General features: G+C 39.6%; 1 protein-coding gene across 1 annotated transcript in view; it reads left to right on the top strand.

The window, feature by feature from the left end:
• COL12A1 (collagen type XII alpha 1 chain) overlaps positions 1 to 24,889 on the top strand; it is a 132,978-nt gene that overhangs the window by 63,183 nt on the left and 44,906 nt on the right. The window contains 19 exon segments of the mRNA XM_075126534.1: positions 650 to 789; positions 3,216 to 3,345; positions 4,218 to 4,357; positions 4,579 to 4,711; positions 6,450 to 6,476; positions 6,802 to 6,944; positions 9,906 to 10,035; positions 10,340 to 10,479; positions 12,480 to 12,609; positions 13,230 to 13,372; positions 14,938 to 15,067; positions 16,706 to 16,848; positions 19,667 to 19,796; positions 20,040 to 20,159; positions 21,059 to 21,208; positions 22,159 to 22,275; positions 22,817 to 22,963; positions 23,452 to 23,526; positions 24,224 to 24,363. Coding sequence (XP_074982635.1) covers positions 650 to 789; positions 3,216 to 3,345; positions 4,218 to 4,357; positions 4,579 to 4,711; positions 6,450 to 6,476; positions 6,802 to 6,944; positions 9,906 to 10,035; positions 10,340 to 10,479; positions 12,480 to 12,609; positions 13,230 to 13,372; positions 14,938 to 15,067; positions 16,706 to 16,848; positions 19,667 to 19,796; positions 20,040 to 20,159; positions 21,059 to 21,208; positions 22,159 to 22,275; positions 22,817 to 22,963; positions 23,452 to 23,526; positions 24,224 to 24,363 — 2,408 coding nt within the window.

The following is a 24,889-nucleotide window of genomic DNA, read 5'->3' as shown; positions in this document are numbered from 1 at the left end:
TTCCCGTATTGAGCTCATGAGAGCTTGATAAAGGAAGGGCAATTTGGCTAACAACTTGCAAACAGCAGATTACAGTGGATTTATTTTATTGTGAGCCTACTTATACCTCTTTTCAAAAAGATTTAGTATTTTAACAATTAAAGTGGAAGATGGCTAAAGGTAAAGGAAAAGTTGGACTATCTCACATTACCTGTAGCTACTAAGGGCTAAATTCTGCTTGATTTACTCACATCATTGAGTTCAGTGGGACTGTTCACCTAAATATAGTAACTAGGATTTGGGTGCCAAAAGGCTTATTTAAAAGCAATAAACACATTTGAAATGGTATTTATTTAAAAAGGCGTTACCTGTATTTTCTAATTAAACCAACCTCCTTTAAATGGCATTGAAATTATGTTTATAAGAAGGAGCTCTAGCCCTTTTCCAGCCAATTGAGTAATTTTGAAATCGCCAACATGAGCAGAGTACAGTTCTTCAACTATTGTGGTGGCTGGATAATTTGTTGAAATGACTCATCAAGTGGCCAAAACAGGGATTCCCTTTGTTACGTTTTTGGCTTTTTTTTTTTTTTTTAACAAAAAAAGATGCAAGAAGAGTTTCCTTTCCACTTTGAGAATAGTAGTTGTATATTATTATTCCTATTTTACAGTACCTTTAGCTGGAGCCAAAAGCTTGAGGGTTAGAGACATTACTCACAGCAGCATGAATGTCATTTGGGATCCTGCCCCAGGAAAAGTCCGCAAATACCTATTGAGATACAAAACAACTTTGGGAGACGAACCAAAAGAGGTAGGTGGAAAGCATTTTAGCAACTAACTGAAGATTGTTTTACTGTAAGAAGCTTAAATATAATATTAGAAACAGGTAGTAAAAACAGAGAACATCAGCTGTTGGCAGCTGCAATATCATTAAAAGGGTACTGACATCTTGGGAGCTTTACAAACTTGGGTTGGAATTCTCCCCCTGATCCCCTTGATTCTACATAGGGACTGGAAAAGCTCCTTAGCTGGCCAAAGGAAAATTCCTGTGCAGCAAGCACTGGACACTCTGCGTGGCTCTGCTGCCCAGAGACAGCCAAAGATGGGCCGAGGTAACTTAACCAATCCAGGCTTTCTAAGTGTGGCTACACAACCCTTGGAACACCTCAAAGTCAGGAGGGCACGAAGGTGGCTTCAAGCCATTTTAGCCCCTGTGGCCCTGGACTGCAGCTGCATATGCTGCTCTTCCAGGAGGCACAGCACACAATTGCACCCCTAGAGCCGTTTGTGCTGAGTGATATACAGGTTGTGCATATTTGTACTGAGGGATCATAACTCAGTGTAATGACTTAGCTGTTCCTGGAAATCTGACAATAAAGTACGTTGTCAAAAGGGCCGAGGTTCTTTTTGCAGGTGCAATTTGCGTCTGCATTTTTGTACATGGATAATCATAGAATCGTAGGACTGGAAGGAACCTCGAGAGGTCTTCTAGTCCAGTCCCCTGCACTCAAGGAAGGACTAAGTGTTATCTAGACCATGCCTGACAAGTGTTTGTCTAGGCTGCTCTTAGAAATCCCCAATGATGGAGATTCTACAGCCTCCCTATGCAATTTATTCCAATGTTTAACCACCCCGACAGTTAGGAAGCTTTTCCTAATGAGCAACCTAAACCGCCCTTGCTGCAATTTAATCCCATTGCTTCTTCTCCTATTCTCAGAGGTTTAAGACAACAATATTCCTCCCTCCTCTTTCTAACCACCTTTTATGTATTGAAAATGCATATCATGACCCTTCTCAGTCTTTTCTTCTCCAGTCTAAACAAACCCAATTTTTTCAATCTTCCGCCACAGGTCATGTTTTCTAGACCTTTAATCATTTTTGTTGCTCTTCTCTAGACTTTCTCCAATTTGTCCACATTTTTCCTGAAATGTGGTACCCAGAACTGGACACAGTACTCCAGTTGAGGCCTAATCAGCACAAAGTAGAGTGGAAGAATTACTTCTTGTGTCTTGCTTACAGCACTCCTGCTAATATATCCCAGAATGACGTATGCTTTTTTTGCCACAGTGTTACACTGTTGACTCATATTTAGCTTGTGATCCACTATGACCCCTCAGGTCCCTTTCTGCAGTACTCCTTCCTAGGCACATTTTGTATGTGTGCAACTGATTGTTCCCTCCTAAGTGGAGTACTTTGCATTTGTCCTTATTGAATTTCATCCTATTTATTTCAGACCATTTCTTCAGTTGGTCCAGATCATTTTTAATTTTAAATCTATCCTCCAAAGCACTTGCAACCCCTCCTTGCTTGGTATCATCCACAAACTTTATAAGTGTACTCTCTCTATGCCATTATCTAAATCATTGATGAAGGTATTGATCAGAACCAGACTCAGAACTGATCCCTGCAGGACCTCTCTTGATATGCCCTTCCAGCTTGACTGTGAACCACTGATAACTACTTTCCCACCAATTATGCACCCACCTTATAGTAGCTATATATAGGTTGTATTTCCCTAGTTTTTTTATGAGGTCATGTGAAACAGTATGAAAAGCCTTACTAAAGTCAAGATATACCACATCTACTGCTTCCCCCCATTCACAAGCTTGTTATCCTGTCAAAGAAAGCTATTGGTTTGACATGATTTGTTCTTGACAAATCCATGCTCACTTTTACTTATCTTATTATCTTCCAGGTGTTTGCAAAGTAATTGCTTAATTATTTGCTCCATTATCTTTCTGGGTACTGAAGTTAAGCTGACTGATCTGTAATTCCCTGGGCTGTCCTTATTCCACTTTTTATAGATTGTCACTATATTTGCCCTTTTCCAGTCCTCTGGAATCTCTCCTGTCTTCCATGACTTTTGAAGATAATTGCTAATGGCTTAGATATTGCCTCTGTCAGCTCCTTGAGAATTCTATGATGTATTTCATCAGGCCCTGGTGACCTGAAGTTAACTCTAGGTGCCAGTTACAGTACTTGGTGCAAAACAAGTCGTTTGAGCAGCTACAGTCAGGTAGTCAGAGGTATGAGTACCCAGATTTGTACCCACAGTTCAAGTGCAGGTGCAACAATGTAGGTACAAATTGCACCCCGAAAAGGAGTGCAAAATTATCCCAGAATATCTTGGTCTTTTTTGTTGTAGCAATGACTACAATATATTAATGTGCATGTATAGGGACAGAAACTTAACTGTGTGTCAATTTACAATTCTGCTGCCTTTATTTTTGTTTCTAGGTGGAAGTTGATAAATCAAAAACGAGCACAGTCCTTTCTAGTCTTCTCTCACAAACTCCGTATGATATACAACTCGTTGCAGTATATGATGAAGGAGAATCTATCCCAGTAGCTGCTAAAGCTACCACTTGTAAGTTGTGGGAATATTTAATTTAACTCTGCTATTAAATATGTTTTCTTAGATTCTGTTTAAGCAAAATGTGCTGCATTTTATTGTAGAATTTAGGCAGCAATATCATGTAATCCATTTCTTAAACCTTCACTTTGAGAATTCTAAATTCTTCTTATTAAGTAAAATGCTTAGAGGGCAGAATTCTGCTCTCTGGGACCTATGCAACTTCTGAAGCTGTCTAGTGGATAAGGCATAGCATTAGGAATCAGGACATGTGGGTTCTGTTCCCAGTTGTGTCATTGATAAACTGTGTGGCCTCGCATAAGCCACTGTTTGTCTCAGTTTCCTCATCTGTAAAATGGGAATAGCCCTCTGCCCTTTTATAAAATACTCAGATCCTACACAAGGAAAAGAAGGCTGATACTGAAAAGTTTTTGAACCTAGCAGATTTTTTGTCAGTGATAGAAAAAACAGCTCATCAAGGAAAGTGTTCAGCCACAAGATATTGGGTTCAGTGCAGGAATTCTTGGGTGAAGTTCTAAGGATTATTTATGCAGGAGGTCAGACTAGATGGTCTAATTATACCTTCTGGGAAATCTATGTACCAGAACTTCAGCTGCTATGAATCGGTGTAGTTCTACTGAAGTCAATGGAGCTGTGCCAGTTTATATTAGCTGAGGACCTGGCCGTATGAAAGACAAATTGCTCTGTATAAGCGCTGAGTAACACTACAATTTACTATTAAAGTCATTGGAAATGTGTCTGGGAGCATACTCTGTTGCATAGAAAGTTGTTTATTAATGGAGCTTTGTGATTGTGATTATTCTTAGTTTATAGGCTGTATCTTTTGTTTGTTTGTTTTGAGAAGTATTTTTCCTTCTTCATAATAGTGCCTGTACCAGCACCAGTCAATCTCAGACTCACAGAAGTAACAAAGCAAAGTTTCAGAGGCACTTGGGACCATGGAGCTCCAGATGTGGCTCTCTATAGAATCACCTGGGGACCCTATGGTGGAACAGAAAAGCAGGAGGTAGGAATGAATAGTCAACATGCAGTTTTCTTTAGGACACTCTCAGAGCACTATTTTTTATCTGAAATTAAATTTGTGAATGGCCTCAATCTTGGAAACCCTTCGGTGGGAATTGTATGTGGAGAGGTTTTCAGGATCTGATCCAATATTTGCAGCCAACTAAAATGTCACAATGTGAAGAAAAATGCTCTGTTATCTCCTTTCTTTCCTCCCACGACCAGACCATCCTAAATGGCGATGAAAATACTCTGGTTTTCGAAAATCTGAACCCAGACACCCTATATGATGTCTCAGTTACTGCCATCTATCCTGATGAATCCGAAAGTGATGACTTGATTGGCAGTGAGCGGACATGTAAGTAATCAATTCCCTAAAAGGGATAATGTGTATTATTAATTATTATTATTATTATTAGGGCTGCCAAGTGATTAAAAATTTTATTGTGATTAATCACACGATTAATCGTACTGTTAAACAATAATAGAATGCACTTATTTAAATCTTTTTGGATGTTTTGTAGATTTTCAAATATATAGATTTCAATTACAACACAGAATACAAAGTGTACAGTGCTCTTTATACTTATTTTTATTACAAGTATTTGAACTGTAAAAAACAAAAGAAATAGTATTTTTCAATTCACCTAATACAAGTACTGTAGTGCAATCTCTTTATCATGAAAGTTGAACTTGCAAATGTAGAATTACATACAAAAAACTGCATTCAAAAATAAAAATGTAAAATTTTAGAGCCTACAAGTCCACTCAGTCTTACTTCTTGTTCAGTCAATCGCTCAGACAAACAAGTTTGTTTACATTTTCAGGAGATAATGCTGCCCACTTCTTGTTTAAACTGAGAACAGGCATTTGCATGGCACTGTTGTAGCCAGTGTCGCAAGATATTTACCTGCCAGATATGCTAAAGATTCATATGTTCCTTCGTGCTTCAACCACCATTCCAGGTGACACACATTGTTGCTGATGATGGGTTCTATTCGATAACAATCCAAAGCACTGCAGACCAACGCATGTTATTTTCATTATCTGAGTCAGATGCCGTTAGCAGAAGGTTGATTTTCTTTTTTGGTGGTTCAGGTTCTGTAGTTTTCACATTGGAGTGTTGCTCTTTTAAGATTTCTGAAAGCATGCTCCACACCTCCTCCCTCTCAGATTTTGTTAGGCAGTTCAGATTTTTAAACCTAGGGTTGAATGCTGTAACTATCTTTACAAATCTCACACTGGTACCTTCTCTGCATTTTGTCAAATCTATGGTGAAAGTGTTCTTAAAATTAACATGTGCTGGGTCATCATCCAAGACTGCTATAACATGAAATATATGGCAGAATGTGGGTAAAACAGAGGAAGGGACATACAATTCTCCCCCAAGGAGTTCAGTCACAAATTTAATTAATGCATGTCCCCTGCAATGGTGGCCGAAGCATGAAGGGGCATATGAATGTTTAGCATATCTGGCACGTAAATACCTTGCAATGCTGCTACAAAAGTGCCATACAAATGCCTGCTCTCACTTTCTGGTGACATTGTAAATAAGAAGAGGACAGCATTATCTCCTGTAAATGTAAACAAACTTGTCTGTCTTAGCGATTGGCTGAACAAGAAGTAGGACTGAGTGGACTTGTAGGCTCTGAAGTTTTACATTGTTTTGTTTTTGAGTGCAGTTATGTAACAAAAAAAAATTCTACATTTGTAAGATGCACTTGCAGAATGAAGAGATTGCACTACAGTAATTGTATGAGGTGAACTGAAAAATATTATTTCTTTTATCATTTTTACAGTGCAAATATTTATAATAAAAATAATATACACTTTGATTTCAATTACAACACAGAATACAATATATATGAAAATGTAGAAAAACATCCAAAATATTTAATACATTTCAATTGGTATTCTATTGTTTAACAGTGTGATTAAAACTGTGATTAGTTTTTTTAATTGTGATTAATTTTTTTGAGTTAATCGTGTGAGTTAACTGCCTAATTATTATTATTATTATTATTATTATTAGCTATTAAATTAGAATTAAAGGCATATATGCAATACTTCTCAAAAATTCTTGTGCTTTTTCCTAGTACCTGCAATACGTCCAACAACACAAGGTAAGAACCTGAATTCTCAGGTTTCATGTTATTTAAAGAAGTCATAATTCCCATTTAAAACTGAATAGTGTATTTACGATGATCTCAGCTTATTAATAAATATAATTTTGTATTTGGAATGATACTAAACATATGGTTAACACATGCTTTATTATTTTACTAACATTCCAGTTAAATTCTCTTCTTTGTTGTATTCTGAAAACTTTGGGCCAAATTCTTCACATGCCTGGCTCAGTGAAGCCAGTGGCATCCTGGCACACATCTGAGTACAGAATCTGACCCTTTGTTTGAACTGTGTGCTTAACCTGTGCTTCAATAACTTCAGCACCAAAGAGCGGCCCACGAAACCTTCAGGTGTACAATGCGACTTCCAATAGCCTGACTGTAAAGTGGGATCCAGCCAGTGGCCGAGTGCAGAGATACAGGATCACTTACCAGCGTACAACTGGGGATGGCGCTGAACAATCGGTAACTAATTTTTAAGCACTATAATTATTAGACCATGAAAAACAAATTTGATCATGTAGTTCTTAAGATTAGTGTGTGAGAACAATTAAGTTTCAAATCAGAGCAGTGCAGATATTAATCAGGGGCATTTTTAGATGAAAATTTATGGTCAAAATAAATATGGTATTTATGTATTAAATATAAATTTCCAAACTAATATGTTCTCTATGGGGAAAAAAGTGGCCATGTGGAAAATCAATTTTCTTGAGATGGTCTTGCATCCCATTATCTGTACAGATCAGATAATAAAGTAAAACTAGCTATATTTCTACCTTAAATATGTACAAATCAAATAAAAATATCAAAACATAAGTCCTAGAGAACTGTGATTCACAAACGTCTTCCAGTCCAGGGCTTGTCTGAGATTTTCACTGTGTGGTTCACATGCTAATAGAGGGACTGTGTCATGATGACTAATTCAAGATAGTGTGGACCACCGGCTGTTCCAGTAGTGAATGCGTAACAGCTCTATGGAACTACAGCAACTGCTTAGGAGAGAAAGTAATATTAGGAAAACATTGAAGGTCGTTTAGCTTCTTTTAATGTGATTCAGGTGCTGTAAACAAGGAGGACAGTCAGCACCATGTGACCAGCTTCTCACAGACCACCAGCTAGTGCTCTGTACACCACTGGTCGTCCATACAGCACAGTTTGGCAACCACTGATCCAGCCCCTCCGCTTGTCACCCAGTTTACCTGAAATGTATGCTACTAATAACAAAACCAAATCCTATTGATTAATAACATGGCCAGTTGATTGTCTACCCTTTTGGTTCATTATGAAAAATGTTCAAAATAACCAGACTTAGCCAGTTCTATTGCTAAAAATCAGTAACAGTACAGGAAAGAGTTATTAGGTTACCAATCCTTTTAGGAAGCTGTTTTTTGCATTGTGTCTGTTCACAGTATGGTATTTACTTTAGATTTGGCTGGATGTTTTCACATTCAAGTTTACTTTTCTATGAACAGCATATATTTGAATTGAAATGTGAAATATGTGATTCTTCAAAAATCCAAACCCATGTCAATAAGCAGCAACGTATGTTAGAAAGGCCTAGAAATATCTGTGAGGAATTAACAAAAAGGGAGTGTGTTTTCAACAGTCAGTGCAGTGAAAGTGAAAAGTCAGTAAACAAGAGAGAACAGTGATAAGGTCAATTAAACAGGGAATGAGTTGCCAAGAGGGGCTGTGATCTGTAACTGATGGTTTTCAAGTGAGACAGGGAAAGAAGAGGCATTCTGTAGAAATCTATGAATACTCTGTCTTCCAGTGATACAGGGGATGGACTAGATCAATTATTCTCACCCACCTAGGGAGCAGATCTGTAGTGGACTGGGAGAAGAAATAATCCATGAGGAGACTTCCTCCTAGAGAGTGTTCCTCAGAACAAAAATGTTGAGAACCATTGGACTAGTGATCACCCAGGTGGCCATTTCCAAGCCTCACATTTATATTATATAATACATTATATATATTTTTTGGATTCATGGTATATTGATCAACAAAATCAATATTTGCTAATCATTACCAGCCATATGATGGTAATTTATTGACTACCTTTTTGGTGTAGGTATTTTATTAAACTGCTGGTACTACTGGATTATATCAGTACCTCATCGAAAACTTTCAAAGCCAAATTTTCAAAAAGGGGCTGTAGGTTGCTTTGAGAGACTGGTCGGGCGCCCAACAGCTCCATGACCAGGGAAGAGAAAGGTGGCTTAAAGCCACACCCCAGGATCTGGGCAAATACTAGTGACTTTGGACCAGATTTGTAAAGGTATTTAGGCACCTAAAGAGGGTATTTTCAAAAGCACCTGGCTGCCTTACTTCCAACAGGAGTTAGGCAGGCACTTAGGAACCTACCTAATCACCTTTAAAACTCTGGCCCTTAGTAACTGTATACAGATAACAAGGATTTAAACCCATTTATTTGAGTTTCTTGTTTTGTTAGCATATGCTAAAGGTTGTTCTGCTAAAGACTGTAGATTACTCTGAAATTTAGAATATGTCAGTGGATGGGCACTAGGTTAAAAACATCTGGACTCCAGTAAAATGTCCAGATGTCTAAATGCTTACTCATTTTGGGAGTTCTCCATTTTCAACAGATTCTAATTGCTGTGGCATAAACATCTGAATTCAGTAGACTGTTAAAATGTACAAATTGTATAAGAAGATTGTTAGGCTACTTTGAGCGATGTATAAAAACACCGATTTCACATAATGAAAGAAAATTGAGCCTGCTAGAGTGGTGCCATTCTCACATCACTATAAATCTTTACTTATGTGATCTGATAAGGGCTGAAGTCACATGGTTAACTGTCTAAGTATAATTGAAGTAGAAGATTTATTGTACTTTTTGGATTAAAGCAAAAATGTTTAGGACATTTCTAGAATCAACATGCAACGAAATGTGTGAAAGTGAGGCTAGAATTCCATGATTTTAATATTATACAACTATTTATGTTTTAGAGCTCTACAAAGTGTTATAATCATTTATTGAAATACACCTGAGCAATGGCCATGATATGCCTGCTCCAAAGCTCTTCGAAAATTAATGGAAAGATTCCCATTGATTTTGATGGGCTATGGATCAGGACCCGTCTGGGAAGAAATTCCTTTACATTGCCGCTAAAAAGATTGAAGGTCTATATTTAATTGTTATATATAGATTTGGAAATCTTTTAACAAATGCTGTCTTTGTATTACTGTAGTCTTTTAAAACCAGCCTTAATGAATATGCCACACTGAACTGAATATAATTACTGTTTAATTTATTAGTGAGCTTTCTGATCATGACAGGAGCAATGCCCCATGTAGTCTATACAGGATTCTGTTGTGTGTATCGAATACTTACATTTTTTACTAGAGCAGTAAGACTTAGTAAATAAGTGATTTTAATGGTTCATTTTTGTTTTACTCCAGACCATGGTAGGAGGGAGGCAGAACAGTGTCGTACTACAGAAGCTGCAACCCGACACGCCATACACTATTACTGTATCGTCTATGTATGTGGATGGGGAAGGAGGACGGATGACAGGCAGGGGCAAGACCAGTAAGTAAAAGAACTGTCTGTGGTGTCTCCATTAGCAAATGGCTGTGAAACCATTTATACCTTGCGCTGGAGATCAGCAGATCGATTAGTTTTGCGGGAGGGGGTGAGGGGGTAGGTCTCATAGTGTGGACCTTCTGGAGTATAATCCACCTCATTTTGTCCCTACCCCACAACTTGAAAACATCAGAAATCTTTTCCCCTCCCTTCATAGTACGTGTGCTTCATTCTCTGTGTTAATTGTAGTGCATTTGCCTGAGAGGGAGTGTGATTTCAGCAGTCTGACAGGGCTTTCAATGTATTTCAGAGCCACTCAACACAGTAAAGAACCTCCGGGTGTATGATCCAACCACCAGCACGCTGAGTGTACGATGGGATCATGCTGAAGGAAGTCCTCGCCAGTATAAAGTATATTATGTGCCAACAACAGGTGGTGCAGAGGAAATGGTAATCATTCTTGTGGGTCTTATTAGTTGTCCCAGATAAGTTGCAGTATAACCCCCTGAACAAAAATTGACAATGATGAGTGCCTCACCCCAATACAAGGATATATATAGACCTTGTGCAAATTCTGTTCTCTGCTACACTGGTATAAATTCAGAGTAGTTCCATGGAAGTCAGTGAGCTCATGACTTAATACCACTTTTTAAATGTAATATATTAAGAAGCAAATCTTCAGCGATTAGATGTTAGCACATGGGAGCAACTGTATTCCACAGCAACTCCTGCACTCCTCCTTCTGAAGGCAAAATATATGGGCATGAATGTTGTCATAAGGGGATGGGCTAGTGGATAACGACTTAGGAGATCTCATTTCTGTTCCCATCTTTGCCACCGATAGTATGACATTATTCAAGTAACTTTGGGTAACATTTTCAAAAACACCTCAGTGATTTAGGTGCCTACATCACACCTTGTAAAAGGAAATTAGGAGCCTAATCACTTTTGAAAATCTTACCATTCACCTCTTTGTACCTCAGTTTTCCCACCAGTAAAATAATGATAGTGCCACTTATCTGTCTTTCAGAGAGCACTGATCTATTGATGAGAAGCTCTATATAAGTGCTAAGTGGTATTACTGTATTAACCTGAGATGTTTGTTACTACCTGCCTTTACAAGTATGTAATGTTACTTATTTATGTGATATTATTAGTACTGAACTCTAAAAATAACTGAGTTGAGATATAGCGCTATGAGCCAAATCCTTGTCTTAAACCAATCCTTGCGGGTTTTGGAGTTGATACCAGTGGGATCTGGTCCTAAGTCCACCATTAGTCCAGGTCAGTTCCAAGGGAATGTGTAGCATAGCAAATAACAATCACTGCTGGGAATGGAATATAAATCTTAAATACAGAGTTTTATCAGGCCTGTGGAACAAACTCCTTCAGGAACTAAGGACTATCACAAACCTCACCCCCTTCCACTCCTAAGTTCAAGGCACACTTCTTTGACCTACTTCCTCTAACAGAAACACACACAGCAGCGGGTGCACACTTAAAAATAATAAACAGTCAACAGCACAAAACCCCTGCTACCACAGCAAAACACTCCACTGCACCCACATTTCCCTGCCTGGAGAGAGAATGAGAGAGAGAACAAATTAGATGTGACAGATGTTAGCTACGTTACTCAATGCACTGGTGGAAGGTGCTCAGATAGTACAATGATGAGGGAAGTATAAAAACCTGTGTAGAATAGAATAAATAGAATGAAAGTAATTCTGAAGGAGTAATAAACATTAAATTAAAAGTTAAATTAAATAATAACTTTCCCTTTAACTATTTGACTTTTAAATTGACAAAGCACTATTAGTCCTTTGCATTGGTTTTGCCTAAGATACTCTCCTCTACCCAGAAAACTGCTATTTTGCTTCAGAGTTCCAGTATCCATATAAATAGCTTTTCATAAGGAGAAGAAAGTTTCTTCAGCTGGCATCTTGTATTTCCAGCCATCACTCATAATTTGTGTGTAAATTGGGTGGAATATGGACATTTATCTTTACATTATCCAGCCAAATGTTTCTTTCTTTGGCTGAGTTTCAGTTTCAAGTTTCTCCTGTGTTCCAATTTTGGAAAAGATAGTGTCACTTCCTTTTTAACAGATGACCCTAGGAAGCACACAGAGGTCCTTGACATCAGAAGCAGGCTTCTAAACCAACGTGCAGTTGCAGTCTGTCATGTTAAGTTGCACAGATGTGGCTGTAGCTATGCCTTTAAGTAAAAAGAAAATGTGCTTTTGAATATAATTTGTAATAATTACTAGGTCAGATACCTTGAGCTGATATAAATCAGAGTAGCCCCACTGACTTCATTTGTAGATTCCTTTTTGGGATCATTAAGAAAATGTAAAATAGTTTAAACTGACATCTGCAGTAACAGTCGGACTTGAAATGCTCAATTGTTTCATCCTTTATTTAAATACCTCACCACTTTTTTTAAACCAACAGACAACAGTACCAGGGAACACAAATTATATCATCCTGAGATCTCTCCAGCCTGACACACCTTACAAAATAACTGTGGTTCCAGCTTACCCGGAAGGGGATGGTGGACGTGTATCTGACATTGGGAGAACTTGTAAGTGAAGTGGTCTTATTCATAACATCTTAGGATTTATATATAAATAATTCAAAATTATAGATGTTGTATAGTCCTAATTTACTTTACATTTCCTCTGCAAATTTCCTGATCCTGAGTTAATTGTAGGGCAGGTACATAAGAATGATGTTCACGTGTATCATTGATCATGATATGAGTGTATCATGATTCACTTTCACAACGTACTCAATCTTCATTGCTTTCTGTAAGGAAGGCTTTCAGTCTGCTTTTGCTGACAGGAAGCATGTTCCAATGATTAGGATGTTAGCCTGTGACTTGGGACACATGAGTTCAATTCCCTGCTTCATCACTGACTTTCTGTATGCCCTTGGGTAATTCACTAGTCTACCTGTACCTCTGCTTTCCATCTATAAAAATGGAGACCAGAGCACTTGCATACCTGATATGGGTGTTTGTGAGGATAAACACATTAGACTGTGAGATGCTCAGATACTGTGGTAATGAAGGCCATATAAGTACCTTAGACAGATGAACTGTTATCTTAGCACCTTTTTGTGCTACTATGTGTGTCCGGACAGAACAGAGTTATTCTTGTGTACTCATCTCTGTAACACTTATTTAAAATATCCTTGGCTTAGTGGTGAGAGGAGCGGCAAGAAACATACAAGTTTACAACCCTACACCGAACACCCTGAATGTCCGATGGGAACCTGCACCGGGTCCAGTACAACAGTATAGAGTTGTCTACGCTCCGCTGGTTGGCCCAAGGCCATCAGAGTCTGTAAGTTATTCAGCCTCCTGAGTATTCCTCAGAGAAGCTCTGAGGATGTCACCTCCAATGATCACTGACTTGTAGTAACAAAACAGTTGTAACCAGGGGTGCGAGCAGAATTCTCCTAAGCAGAAGGCCCAGAACTCTCCCTTCCCTGCTCTGCACCATACTCTTTGCCCCACATTCTTCCCCTGCACCCAACCCCACACAGTATCCATACCTCCGCTGCCCCTGCTCCCAGCCCTGAGTTCTCATTCGCTGTTGCTGCACCCAGATCCATGTTCCCCATCTAGCACCCTACTCTACACGCACTCCCCTCCCGTTGTACCCCATCTAGCCCCATGCTCTTCCCCCACAGAACCAGCTCCAAGCTTTCCCCCCACACCTAGCCCCATGGTCTCCTCTCCCCTCACTCAGCCCTGAGCTATTACCCAGAGGGGTGGTCAGGCTGAAGAGCATCATCCCCACCAGAGGCCAGGCAGTTCTGGGACCACTAGACCCCATCTTCCTGCTGCATCTCTGCTTCTCCAAGAAACACCAAAAGCCTGGATTCAATCCTCCCACCCTCTTGGAGATTCCTGGTGCCGTCTACTTCACTTTCCCCTGGGGCTGGGGGTGCCCAGTGCCCCCGTTCCCCCCTCATTGTGCCATGGATTGTAATCTATCTGCATGCGGCATCTCTGCTGAAAACCCCATTTCCATATGAATTTAATGTGCTGTATGTAATCGCACCATTCAGTGGAGTAAAAGAATAAAAGCCCCACCCATTTTAAATTTGCTATTGAGAATCCTTTATTGTATTGCCAACAAAAGGAAATTAAATTGGAATATTGATTTTTAAACATAAGAAATACAAAGCAAAGACTATTTATGTGTATGTGGGAATGGCTTCAGGGCTCTCTTGGGATATAAAATTAGGACTTTATATATGCATTGATTTGGATAAGAAGTTTTAGGGGTACCTGAGCCCTTGTATGTGTAGACTGTCACCCACACTCTACAGATACAAATATGTGCACTATGAACAGTTCAACGTCTGTGTGAACCTGTCAGAATTTGTAATGTATTGTTGGCATCTGTCAAGTGTGAGTACTTATAACTGCGCAAACGTGTGAGACCTAATAGAGGCCCTTTTGAAAATGTATCCTTAGCATATGTCACTAAACCACAATGGAGCAATATTTTGCTCTGGATTTCTGCATGTCTCTATCTTTACCAGTCACAACTTTTTCATGAACATTTCATGTTCAAAATACGTACAATAATTATGGTTTTAAACTATCAGCATTTTAGAAAAAAAGTCATTTTGCAGAATGAGAACTTCTGTATTCTACTGCCACATAATTGCATCTCCTGCTGTTGAGTTTTGTGTTAGGCAAGCAGTACTGGCTGGTTCCTATAAAATTGCATTATTGTAGTTGGAAAATACACAACAGGATCAGGCTCCCAAATTTCCTCCTTTCAATATAAATGACTGATAATTAATTTGAATAATAATAATTTTACAAGGCGTTAGCTGTATTAGGATGTTGTATGGACCTGTCACTCTCACTTCACCCTCTTTTCCCTCCCAGATTGTGGTTCCAGCAAACACTCACAATGTTGTGCTGGAGCGCCTGACCCCTGACACTCCTTACTCTGTGAACGTTGTGGCTCTGTATGCCGATGGAGAGGGAAATCAAAGCTCTGGGCAAGGGAGAACAAGTAAGAGGCAAAATTATGTTTGTTTACTGCTATCTTAGCGTCTCTATTTGCTGCTTATATGAGTGAGGTATTGCCTACAAACAAATGTCATGTATGCTTTCCAGTGTAGGTCTGCCAGTTCACCTGAGTAATGGCTTTTTTGATTTTCGACCTCCCTGGAACAACAGCTCCCAATTAGGCCAGATTATCTGTTGGTTGTAATGCAGATAAATTCTTACTAGGGACCAGACTAGACTGACACTTGTGATGTAAGCGTAAATTGAACCTAGGTCTTTAGCAGTAAAAAAGTCCTTTGGCCTGTAACATTCAGTTACAGCTACACTAAATTGGTTAGTCTCTAAGGTGCCACAAGTACTCCTTTTCTTTTTGCGAATACAGACTAACACGGCTGTTACTCTGAAACTCCTAACTCTGTCTCTCTCTCCAAAACAAAGAGCACATTAAAATGGACAGTTTACTGCCAAAACAGAGGCATAAATTTCAGCTTGAATTCTGGGTCTTGTCTGCCATAATAATTACATGAGTACAACCCAGGGCCAGATTTAGGGGCAGGTGACCTAGGCTTGGGTGCTGTTTTTGTTGTTAGTGACAAAAGGGAACATGTTTGAAGTAACATGTTTCAGGTATTCCGTATGTGGATTCATTTTTACTCACCTCCTAGAATATTCAAGACCTTTGTAGAATCTCATGGAATCTTCCAGACTTTCTGAGAACTACATTTTCCTCAAACCTCCTAGAATGTTGTTAGCCATGCCCTTGCGGGTATATTATGGTCGGGATGTGACCTGTCAAACAGTAAGATATAAATATAGATTTATAGATCCTAGTTTGCAAATTTATTGTCTTATATGACAGGGACAAATCATGCATGAAAATCGTGCATCAAAGTCGTGAAATGGGCTACAAATGCAATAAAAAATAAGGTATTCGAAATGCTAACAAATGGGGGTGGGGAGGCACTGAAGATGCTCCTTGTCTGCGGTGCCATTTGGTTTAGGGCCAGCCGTGGTACAGCCCATTGTAGGCAGCCCACGAAAATCCCCCCCAACCCCATTATCTGAAATAGCAAAACCTGTCTGTTATTACCTAATGAGCTGAGAGCACAAGGCCTTCTGTAAGAGGGTAGACAGCAGGGATTTCCCAGATGAATAAACCTACAGTGAACCTGGCTTATTCCAGCCTTGTGCTTGTAACTAGATGGAGGAACTTGCCTGTGGCTGCAACATGCCAACCCTTGCTCTGTGTGTACCCTTTTCTCTACTGTTTGCCCAGATTTATATAAAATCTGCAAAGGTGACAATCTGTCAATTGTTTTGCCTGCCCGAGTTTGGGCAGAAATCTGTAATGGATGCGGATGCTCACATTTCAAGCTTCAGTTACTAACTTTCCCTCCCTTCCACAGAGCCAGAATTCTGGTCAGTTGGGCCCCACTCCTGATGTGGCCTCTGGATAATGCCGTGATATTATCATCTATATTTGCCTGTACATGTACATGCAGGGGTCAGTGGGAGTCCTTGATGTGCACTCCAGGGCAACATCTGACCCACTGAGACAGCTCTATATCCCAGGGTATCATAATGTGAAAGGACTTCTGTCTTTGCTCCACTTCATTGGTCCTTATACATATTCCCCTTTTAGTACCTCGCAGTGGGCCAAGGAACTTGAAGGTGTTTGGTCCAACAACAAACAGCCTGTCTGTACAATGGGACCATGCTGATGGGCCAGTTCAGCAGTACAGAATCATTTATTCACCCACTGTTGGAGATCCCATAGATGAATATGTAAGTGCCTATATATATAATTCATATATAATATATAAATACATAATCATTCGTTAATAATCATTTAAATATCCTCTGATATGTAGAAAAACAAAAATATCTGATATTTGGATATTGTACATTTTGGTTGCTGAAGGGATGAATTGTTTGGGCATTATTATATAGGGCAGTGTTAAGGGGCGCACTTAAGCAGCTGGGTCTTAGTCTCTTGAGTGAAACAGTCAGTTCCACAGAGTAGTTGCATACGTAAAATACAGAAAGGCACCAAGGCCTTGAAAGCAATGCATATTATAGTGTTAAAGTTGAGATCAAGGAGAAGATTCTGAGCTGAGCTTGTCACAGCATGCTTAGTTCAAGCCATTGTGCTCTGGTAAATAGCCATGTGCTGCTTCACATACTATGTATTATCATGCTTGGACTCCTGGTAACCACAGCACCATACAGTATATGGGGCAATCAGTAGGTAGAATGAGCTGCGTTAAGGAAGCTGGGTTAACTTGAATTCAAATTTTATAGTACTTGCTTTTGTGGGGTTTTGTCTGAATTGTAACAGTTCGTGCCTTAACTTTCTGCTGCTTCACATCAAGTTCCATGGCACAAAGATTTGGTCTATAGAGCACTATATAACTGCCTGTTATTGTTTATTTATTATTGCTGAATAGGGCTGGTTGAAAATTAGCCCTTCAGAATTAGTTTTTGATGGGAAATTGTATTTTCAATTAAGCAATTTTTTTCTCAAAAAGTGTCTGCTTTCTGCAAAAAAAAAAATTGACTTTTTGTTAAAAAAACTAAACACTGAAAACCAAAATCATGCTGGTTTTCAGCCCAAAACAGAAAACATTTTGTCCAAAGACTCAAAATTTCAATTAGGAAATACCACGTCAGTGTCTCATGGGACTTGTAGTTCCTGTGCCTTGTGCTCTCATTCTCCTCTCCACCATTTGGACTACATCTCCCATGATACTTTGTGGACATGGCACTCCCATGGGGCACCAAAGTGTCTCTACAAAAGGAGAAACCATGATGCGTTGCTGCAGCAGGAAACAAGTGGGGGTAACAGATTGTATAATTTAGGCAAAATTTTGCAAATCAAAATAATTATTGTTGACATCTCATAAAACATTGATATGGCAATGTGGAATATTGTGTACAGTTTTGGTTGCCAAGTTGAAAAGCAGGATTTCTAGCTTCTAGGTAGGGAGCGGAGGAGGGTAACGGGATTGAGTAATTGTGTGGATGGTTCTCTCTGAAAAGGAAAGGTTAAATGTGTTTAGTATGGAGAAAAAAAGGAGACTGAGAGGGAATCTTAGTATGGCTTTTCAGCTTTTAAAGGGGATGTAGAAGGATCCAGGACATTATTTGGTCCAACTACTGAACAAAGAATGTGGAAAATATGTGGTCATGAAGAGAAGCTGCAGATTGTTAAGGTTTAAACCAGATACTGAAAAGAGCACTTACTTCTCATGAAGAGTTTTTGGACAATGAAACAGCTGAGGGAGCAGATGGCACAAATTTGTTTTTTTTTTTTTTAAGGAAAAATCCAGCTGTTTTATAGGAAAGGTTGATTAGACAGATAAATGTATTAAAATAATAACTAGTATTTCTTACTTTCAAATTTTAAATGTTAATGTTAAGGAACATTTATGGAGGTTTCACCTTTTCTATGGCTGTGGGTGGCTCTGACTTTATATTCTGGAGGCTGATATATATCTTGGCCCAAATTCATATCTGGTTTAACTGCAATGGCTCAGTGGAGATACACTATGAATTAATATAGCTAATCTGTGACAGGTAGCAAAATGTCTTTATCTCATCCCCCTCTGCATATAGCTCCACCAGATGTCATTCCATTATCATAGCCCCACCACATGTCATTCCATAGCTTCTCCTTCCCGAACCAGCCTGACCACATCTATGGACTTCGGACAGTCTCCAGGCCCAGTTCACACCTACTTTTCCCTTCTGTGTGTGTCCTTTCCATTTCTCTTTACCCTGCTTTTCTGGCCCTGTGCCCCGGAGAAGGTGACCGTGGTGTTTGTGGGTACTCTGCCTTTTCTGTACTCCACACTCTCACAACAGAAACACACCAGCAAGGTTATCTTCTCTCTCCCCTCCTCCCTTCAGTAGCTTTATCTTCTCTTGTTTATTCTCTCTCCAAAAACCCACAACAATAACTTGTCCTCTCTCCATGTATGGAGGAAACAAACCTTTTGTAAAAAGAAAAGGAGGACTTGTGGCACCTTAGAGACTAACCAATTTATTTGAGCATAAGCTTTCGTGAGCTACAGCTCACATGCATCCGCTGAAGTGAGCTGTAGCTCACGAAAGCTTATGCTCAAATAAATTGGTTAGTCTCTAAGGTGCCACAAGTCCTCCTTTTCTTTTTGCGGATACAGACTCACACGGCTGCTACTCTGAAATCTTTTGTGGGTCTGTGTAGATGTTTAATTCCTGAATGAGGTCTGGACAAGCTGTGGAATATCACTCTGGTGTGGGGATAGCTACAATATTGTAAAGGGAAGGAGACGAGGAGTCCAGTTTTTTGACAAAAGCTACCAAGTTATACTTTAAAATAATTTAAACAGACAATACTGTTAATTTTAGGTAGGCTGAAATTGTTCTGAAATGGTAAAGTAGTGGAGTCTCCCTTTCAATAAAATGGATTTCTCCATAGCTGGATTAAAAAACCACAACTGGGTATTTGCAGTGAAATACATCCACAAATTCCACAAGGGTTGCTCATTTACAATTTATTACAATTATAATGTCAGGTAAAATATGACAAGATATTCATCTGTATTTCTCTCCTGATTTCTAGACAACAGTACCTGGAAGAAGAAATAATGTGATATTACAGCCACTGCAGTCAGACACACCATATAAAATTACTGTTGTGGCTGTGTATGATGATGGAGACGGTGGACAGCTGACAGGAAATGGACGAACTGGTAACTTAGCTTTAGCATTAAGTACTGTATTCTCATTTCTCCTCCTTATAACTTAATTATAAGTTCTGCTGCAGAAGTTCCAGAGGCCCCCATCTGTGTTGGGTTCCTGTTGTTCTAGGCACAATGCAAACATATCCAAAGACATGATTTCTTCTTCAGGGAGTTTACAGTTTACCTGTTATACAGCTTTAAAAGGCAGTTGCTACTATAATAACAATTCTAATGCTTATTCTTTCTTTTCAGTTGGGTTGCTTCCTCCTCAAAACATACATATTTCAGATGAGTGGTATACACGATTCAGAGTTTCCTGGGATCCCTCCCCATCTCCTGTTCTTGGGTACAAACTTGCATATAAACCTGTAGGTAAGAAAACCTGTCTGCTTTGAAGAGAACACTTTGAAAACAATGAGTAATGAGTTAAGAGATCGGGGTGGAAATATCCTGTGTATCCTCATGAAAACGGAGCCCTGTGCTTTAAAGGTGTTTTCTTTACTTATTTTAATTTGTGGGTTTATTGACTTTAAAGGAGTAAGAAGTTTTCCTGTTAACTTCAGTGTTTCAAAATAAAGACAGTTAGAACACCAGATACATTGTCACACACATTACAGCACATTTGATTTCATTATATATTTGACATTTAATACAACTATTTTATCTCCTGTCACAGGCCTGTTCTCTTCTCATTTACACCAGTTTTACACTTCTTATCTTTCATGCAGATGCTCTTGATTTACACGAGTGTGTGATCAGAATCAGACTCAGAGTTTGAATGAATGACAGTCCTTCAATGCTTTTATTTGACATGAGAATGAATCCACATTTGCATGCTTCTCTGGAAATTAAATTAAATACAAATATTGCACTAGTAAAGCTCCATTTATTTTATTAGCAATGAGAATGTTTACTCAAGTAATAGGTTTAAGAAATAACAAGTATGTTTTTTTAAAACAAGGACCAAGTTTTGGGGCAAGCCTACACATAAGATGCTGCATTGGTGCAGGTGCGCCAGTGTGGCACTTCAGTGAAGACACTACTATGCCGAAAGGAGAGCTGCTTCCAGTGGCATAGTTAATCCACCTGTGTGGGAGAGCTATGTTGATTGGAGACACCCAGCTTCTAGACCTAGTGCTGTGTACACCGGGGGCTAGGCTGATATAACTGTGCCACTCAGGGGTACAGATTATATAAAAGAATACTGATAATGCCCTAGCAGAGTCTTCATAGAATTGTGTGTCTTTTTCTGTGATTCCCTTTAACTCAAGGTTCCGACGAGCCGCCAATGGAGGTGTTTGTTGGGGAAGTGACTTCATACACATTGCACAACCTGTCTCCTAGTACTATCTATGATGTGAATGTTTATGCCCAATACGATTCTGGACTCAGCGCACCCCTGATTGATCAAGGCACTACATGTAAGTCCAAACCACTTTTATTGTAGTCACATAGGATATAATTGTTGAAGTGATCTCATGTTGACTGAAAAGTCCATATTTAGGGCCTCGATCCTTATGGTCTGAACATTCCACAATTATAGATGCTCAGACCTGTGAGAATCAGGCCCGTAAATAAAATTAAGCTTAGAAACCCAAATTATTTAAACATTGCTTTTACTAATGGCTTGCAAGAGACAATCCTCTAGTTCCGTTTCTTACAATTTGTTTGGCTATAGCTGGGTCTGAGCCTGCAAGTTGCTCAACACCTGCCACACCCATTGGCTAGAACGTGTTTAGTAGATTGCAGGGTGCAGTCAGCACCATGCAGATTAAGGCCCCTCACTGCTTCTGATTGCATCTCATGGTAATATCGACTGACTACACATTCCATCAAAGCTGAACCTGCTCAGTGGAGGATTGGTTTGTTGCTGAACTCAGTTAATGAGCCATTTGAGATTTCAGCAAAAAAGGATAAGTTGTAAAATCCTCATTTTGTTAAATGGTCTCATTAAAAGCTCTTGGCACTGCCAGTAAATAAATAAAATAAAATAAAATACAATGGGGCCCGAATCAGGTGCACTTTCCTCATGCTAAATATCTTTATAAGTGGTTCTATTGATTTTAGTGGGACAGCCCATAGAATCAGATAGTACTTAGCATAATAAAGCGTACCCGAATTTGGGCTTTTGTAAATAACAGAGGTCAGATCTGTGGGACTAAACAGGAAGAGCAGAGATGAATTGACTAGAACTATTTTTTTCTTCTGTGGACATTTTTAAAATAAAACCACACGCGGGCAAAATTTACTGCCATAGTGCTATGTGGACCAGCAACTACTGATGCCATTGTTCTTTCTGATCTGGTTAATTTTATATCTAATGTATTGTATTTCCCAGATAATAAATTGAACACTTTCCCTTTTTTTGCAGTGTACTTGAATGTCACTGATCTAACAAGTTACAAGGTGGGATGGGATACCTTCTGTATCCGATGGTCCCCTCACCGGTCAGCATCTTCCTACAGATTAAAGCTCAACCCAGCTGATGGTAAATTCCTTTGATTCCTTGTGTGTTCCGTGGGCGGATGTACGTTTCAGTTTTATGCCACGACTAAACTAAGTATTGTAATGTGACAGGCTGAGGGCCCTGAGTTTGCGATAATTTCAACTCCAGTGCCTCCCCCAGGATTCAAGCTGTGTTGGTAAAACTCCCCAGGCCTGCATGCAGCCTGCCTTTCTAAGAAGACACAGATTGGAAATTAATGCTGCTTCTATCCATGTTAACTCCCACTAGGATTTCCCAGTGGAAATCTGCTGCTCACCAGGGGTTATGAGTGCATACTATGGAGAGCAGCTGCTCCCTGCCTCTTCCCCTTCACAGCCTGAGAGCTCACTAGTGTGCAGAGCGCCCACCACACAGTGTTGCTGCACAGAGTCTTTCCTGAGCTGGGAAGAGCAAGCAGCGGAGATGCCACTCATCCCATTTCAGCACCCTCCCTGCATGCACTCTCTCTTGCTTTGTTCTGCACACCTATGGAAAGGGAAGTACCGGACCGGACATTTTCCTTCCTTTGGGTTTGTTTTCACAGGATCCCGAGGACAAGAAATTACAGTACGTGGGACAGAAACCAGCCACTGTTTCACTGGCCTTTCACCAGACACTGAATACAATGCTACTGTCTTTGTTCAGACCCCAAACCTTGAGGGACCGCCCATCTCTCTGAAAGAGCGCACGGGTAAGTCGGGCAATATGAACAGTAAGTGTGTGAACAGAATGGGATGGAAATAGTCCAGACTACAGATTTTACAATTATCTTGTTTGTACAAGACATACAGTACCACAACTGAGGGGTCTATTTTCCTGTGTCTCCAAGTGTAAGTCAGTGGGAAACTCCTTGAACTGGGGAACAGAGAATAGCAATTATTTGGGGGAAATTCAAATGGAGTATTACCTTGCTCAGGTTAATCCCATTGGGTAGTAACCACGGAGTGAGAGATTTCTCAGTTTGTGTAAGAGTGGCAGGATCTGGCCCCTTGTCATAATTAAGGACTTGCTTTTGGAACAGCAAATTATTCTGTGCTGATTAGGAATTACTTGTCTTGGTCACCAATAAAAGCATTGATAGTTCTTTCCTCAGTCATACACAGGGTAATTCACATGGGTGGAGTCCTTTCTTGGGTAAAATTTTATGTTAAATAAAAGGTTTTAATTGTTTTACTTCAGTCGTCAAACCTACCGAAGCACCAACTCAACCGCCTCCTCCTCCTCCACCTCCCACAATCCCACCGGCTCGGGATGGTAAGTGTGTATTGTAGATTCATGGTACATTTTGTCTTATTTGCTGTACATCCACACACTCAAAGGTTAGATTGAATTATATTTTTCCTAAATTGAAGTAACTTCAAAAATATATGGGCCTAATGATCCTCTGGCCCACTTTGGCCCTTTGCAGCAGCTCAGACACCGTCACCTGCCTGGTGTAGACAGGGGAACGATGACTGGGCCTTATTCCCTTTATACTAGCTATTTTCCAGGGTGTTGCATTGAGCTCAGATAGCCACTGGGTCATGGTGGCAGTTTGCGTAGATTTGGGGGAATGGCCACGACTCTCAGTATGCACTGTGGATTTGTGAGCGTTGCCTTTAGCGTATGAACCTATTTTTGGTGGAGATTGCCAAGAAAACTGGTGTTAAGTTGCACGCTTCAGGATTTTGTTTCATATGAGCTTTTTGCACAAAAATGCCAAGATTTGACCTGGGATGTCCTTGAATGCATTGTGCGAAAATCTGCAAAACCCAGGAAATGCAAGAGAGACATGCAAGAGAAACACTACTTTAATATTTAAGAGTAGTCTGCAGCTTGAGCATATGACTGAAGTTTGCTGAATGTTTGCTCATCATTCTTGCTTTAAAATGGTCAAAACAGTGCTGTTTAGTCCACGGTCCTGAATGAGGGGTGTGTTTTAAGAGTTCATTGAGCTGTGTTTGTCTTTCAGTATGCAAAGGCGCCAAAGCAGACATTGTGTTCCTGACTGATGCTTCCTGGAGTATTGGTGATGATAATTTCAACAAAGTAGTGAAATTTGTTTTTAATACTGTTGGAGCCTTTGACTTAATCAACCCTGCTGGAATTCAGGTGGGTAATTTCCATTAAATGCATTTTGCAGGGAAATTAAACAAACCAACAAACCTGAATTCTTAAAATCTCCTCTACCTTTCTCTGTTGTATAGGATTATTCTGGTACTGTATTGTGTGTATTTATATATGTGCACTGTGCTGTACAAACATAAAGGAAAACACAGTCCCTGTCTAAAAGAGCGGACATCCTGAAAGACAAAAGACAGATGGCAAGCAGATGAAAGGGAATCAGCATACAGGAAGAGCAGTCAGGGTGCTCTGTGGCCAATGTAATGTTAGTTGCATGTTTTTGTTTCTTTGTGCATATAAAATATCCTCAGCTGCCCCTCTCCATAGTTGTTATGAATAGGCTAATTTTTAGTGTCACAGCAGAAGTGGGCATTGAGAAGGAGTATGATGATGAATGAGGATAATGTCTTGGTGTGTCAGTTCAGGAAGGATGTTGCATGTGCAGTGGGCAGAAGAAAGCATGGAAACAGTTGCAGAAGAGTTGGAGAAGAGGATTCACTGGATGAAATTGGAT

The sequence above is a fragment of the Caretta caretta genome, chromosome 3 (assembly GCF_965140235.1).
Source record: "Caretta caretta isolate rCarCar2 chromosome 3, rCarCar1.hap1, whole genome shotgun sequence".
Taxonomy (NCBI): domain Eukaryota; kingdom Metazoa; phylum Chordata; order Testudines; family Cheloniidae; genus Caretta; species Caretta caretta.
The sequence above is the reverse complement of the archived record's forward strand: the minus strand, read 5'-3'. Positions and strand labels throughout refer to the sequence as shown.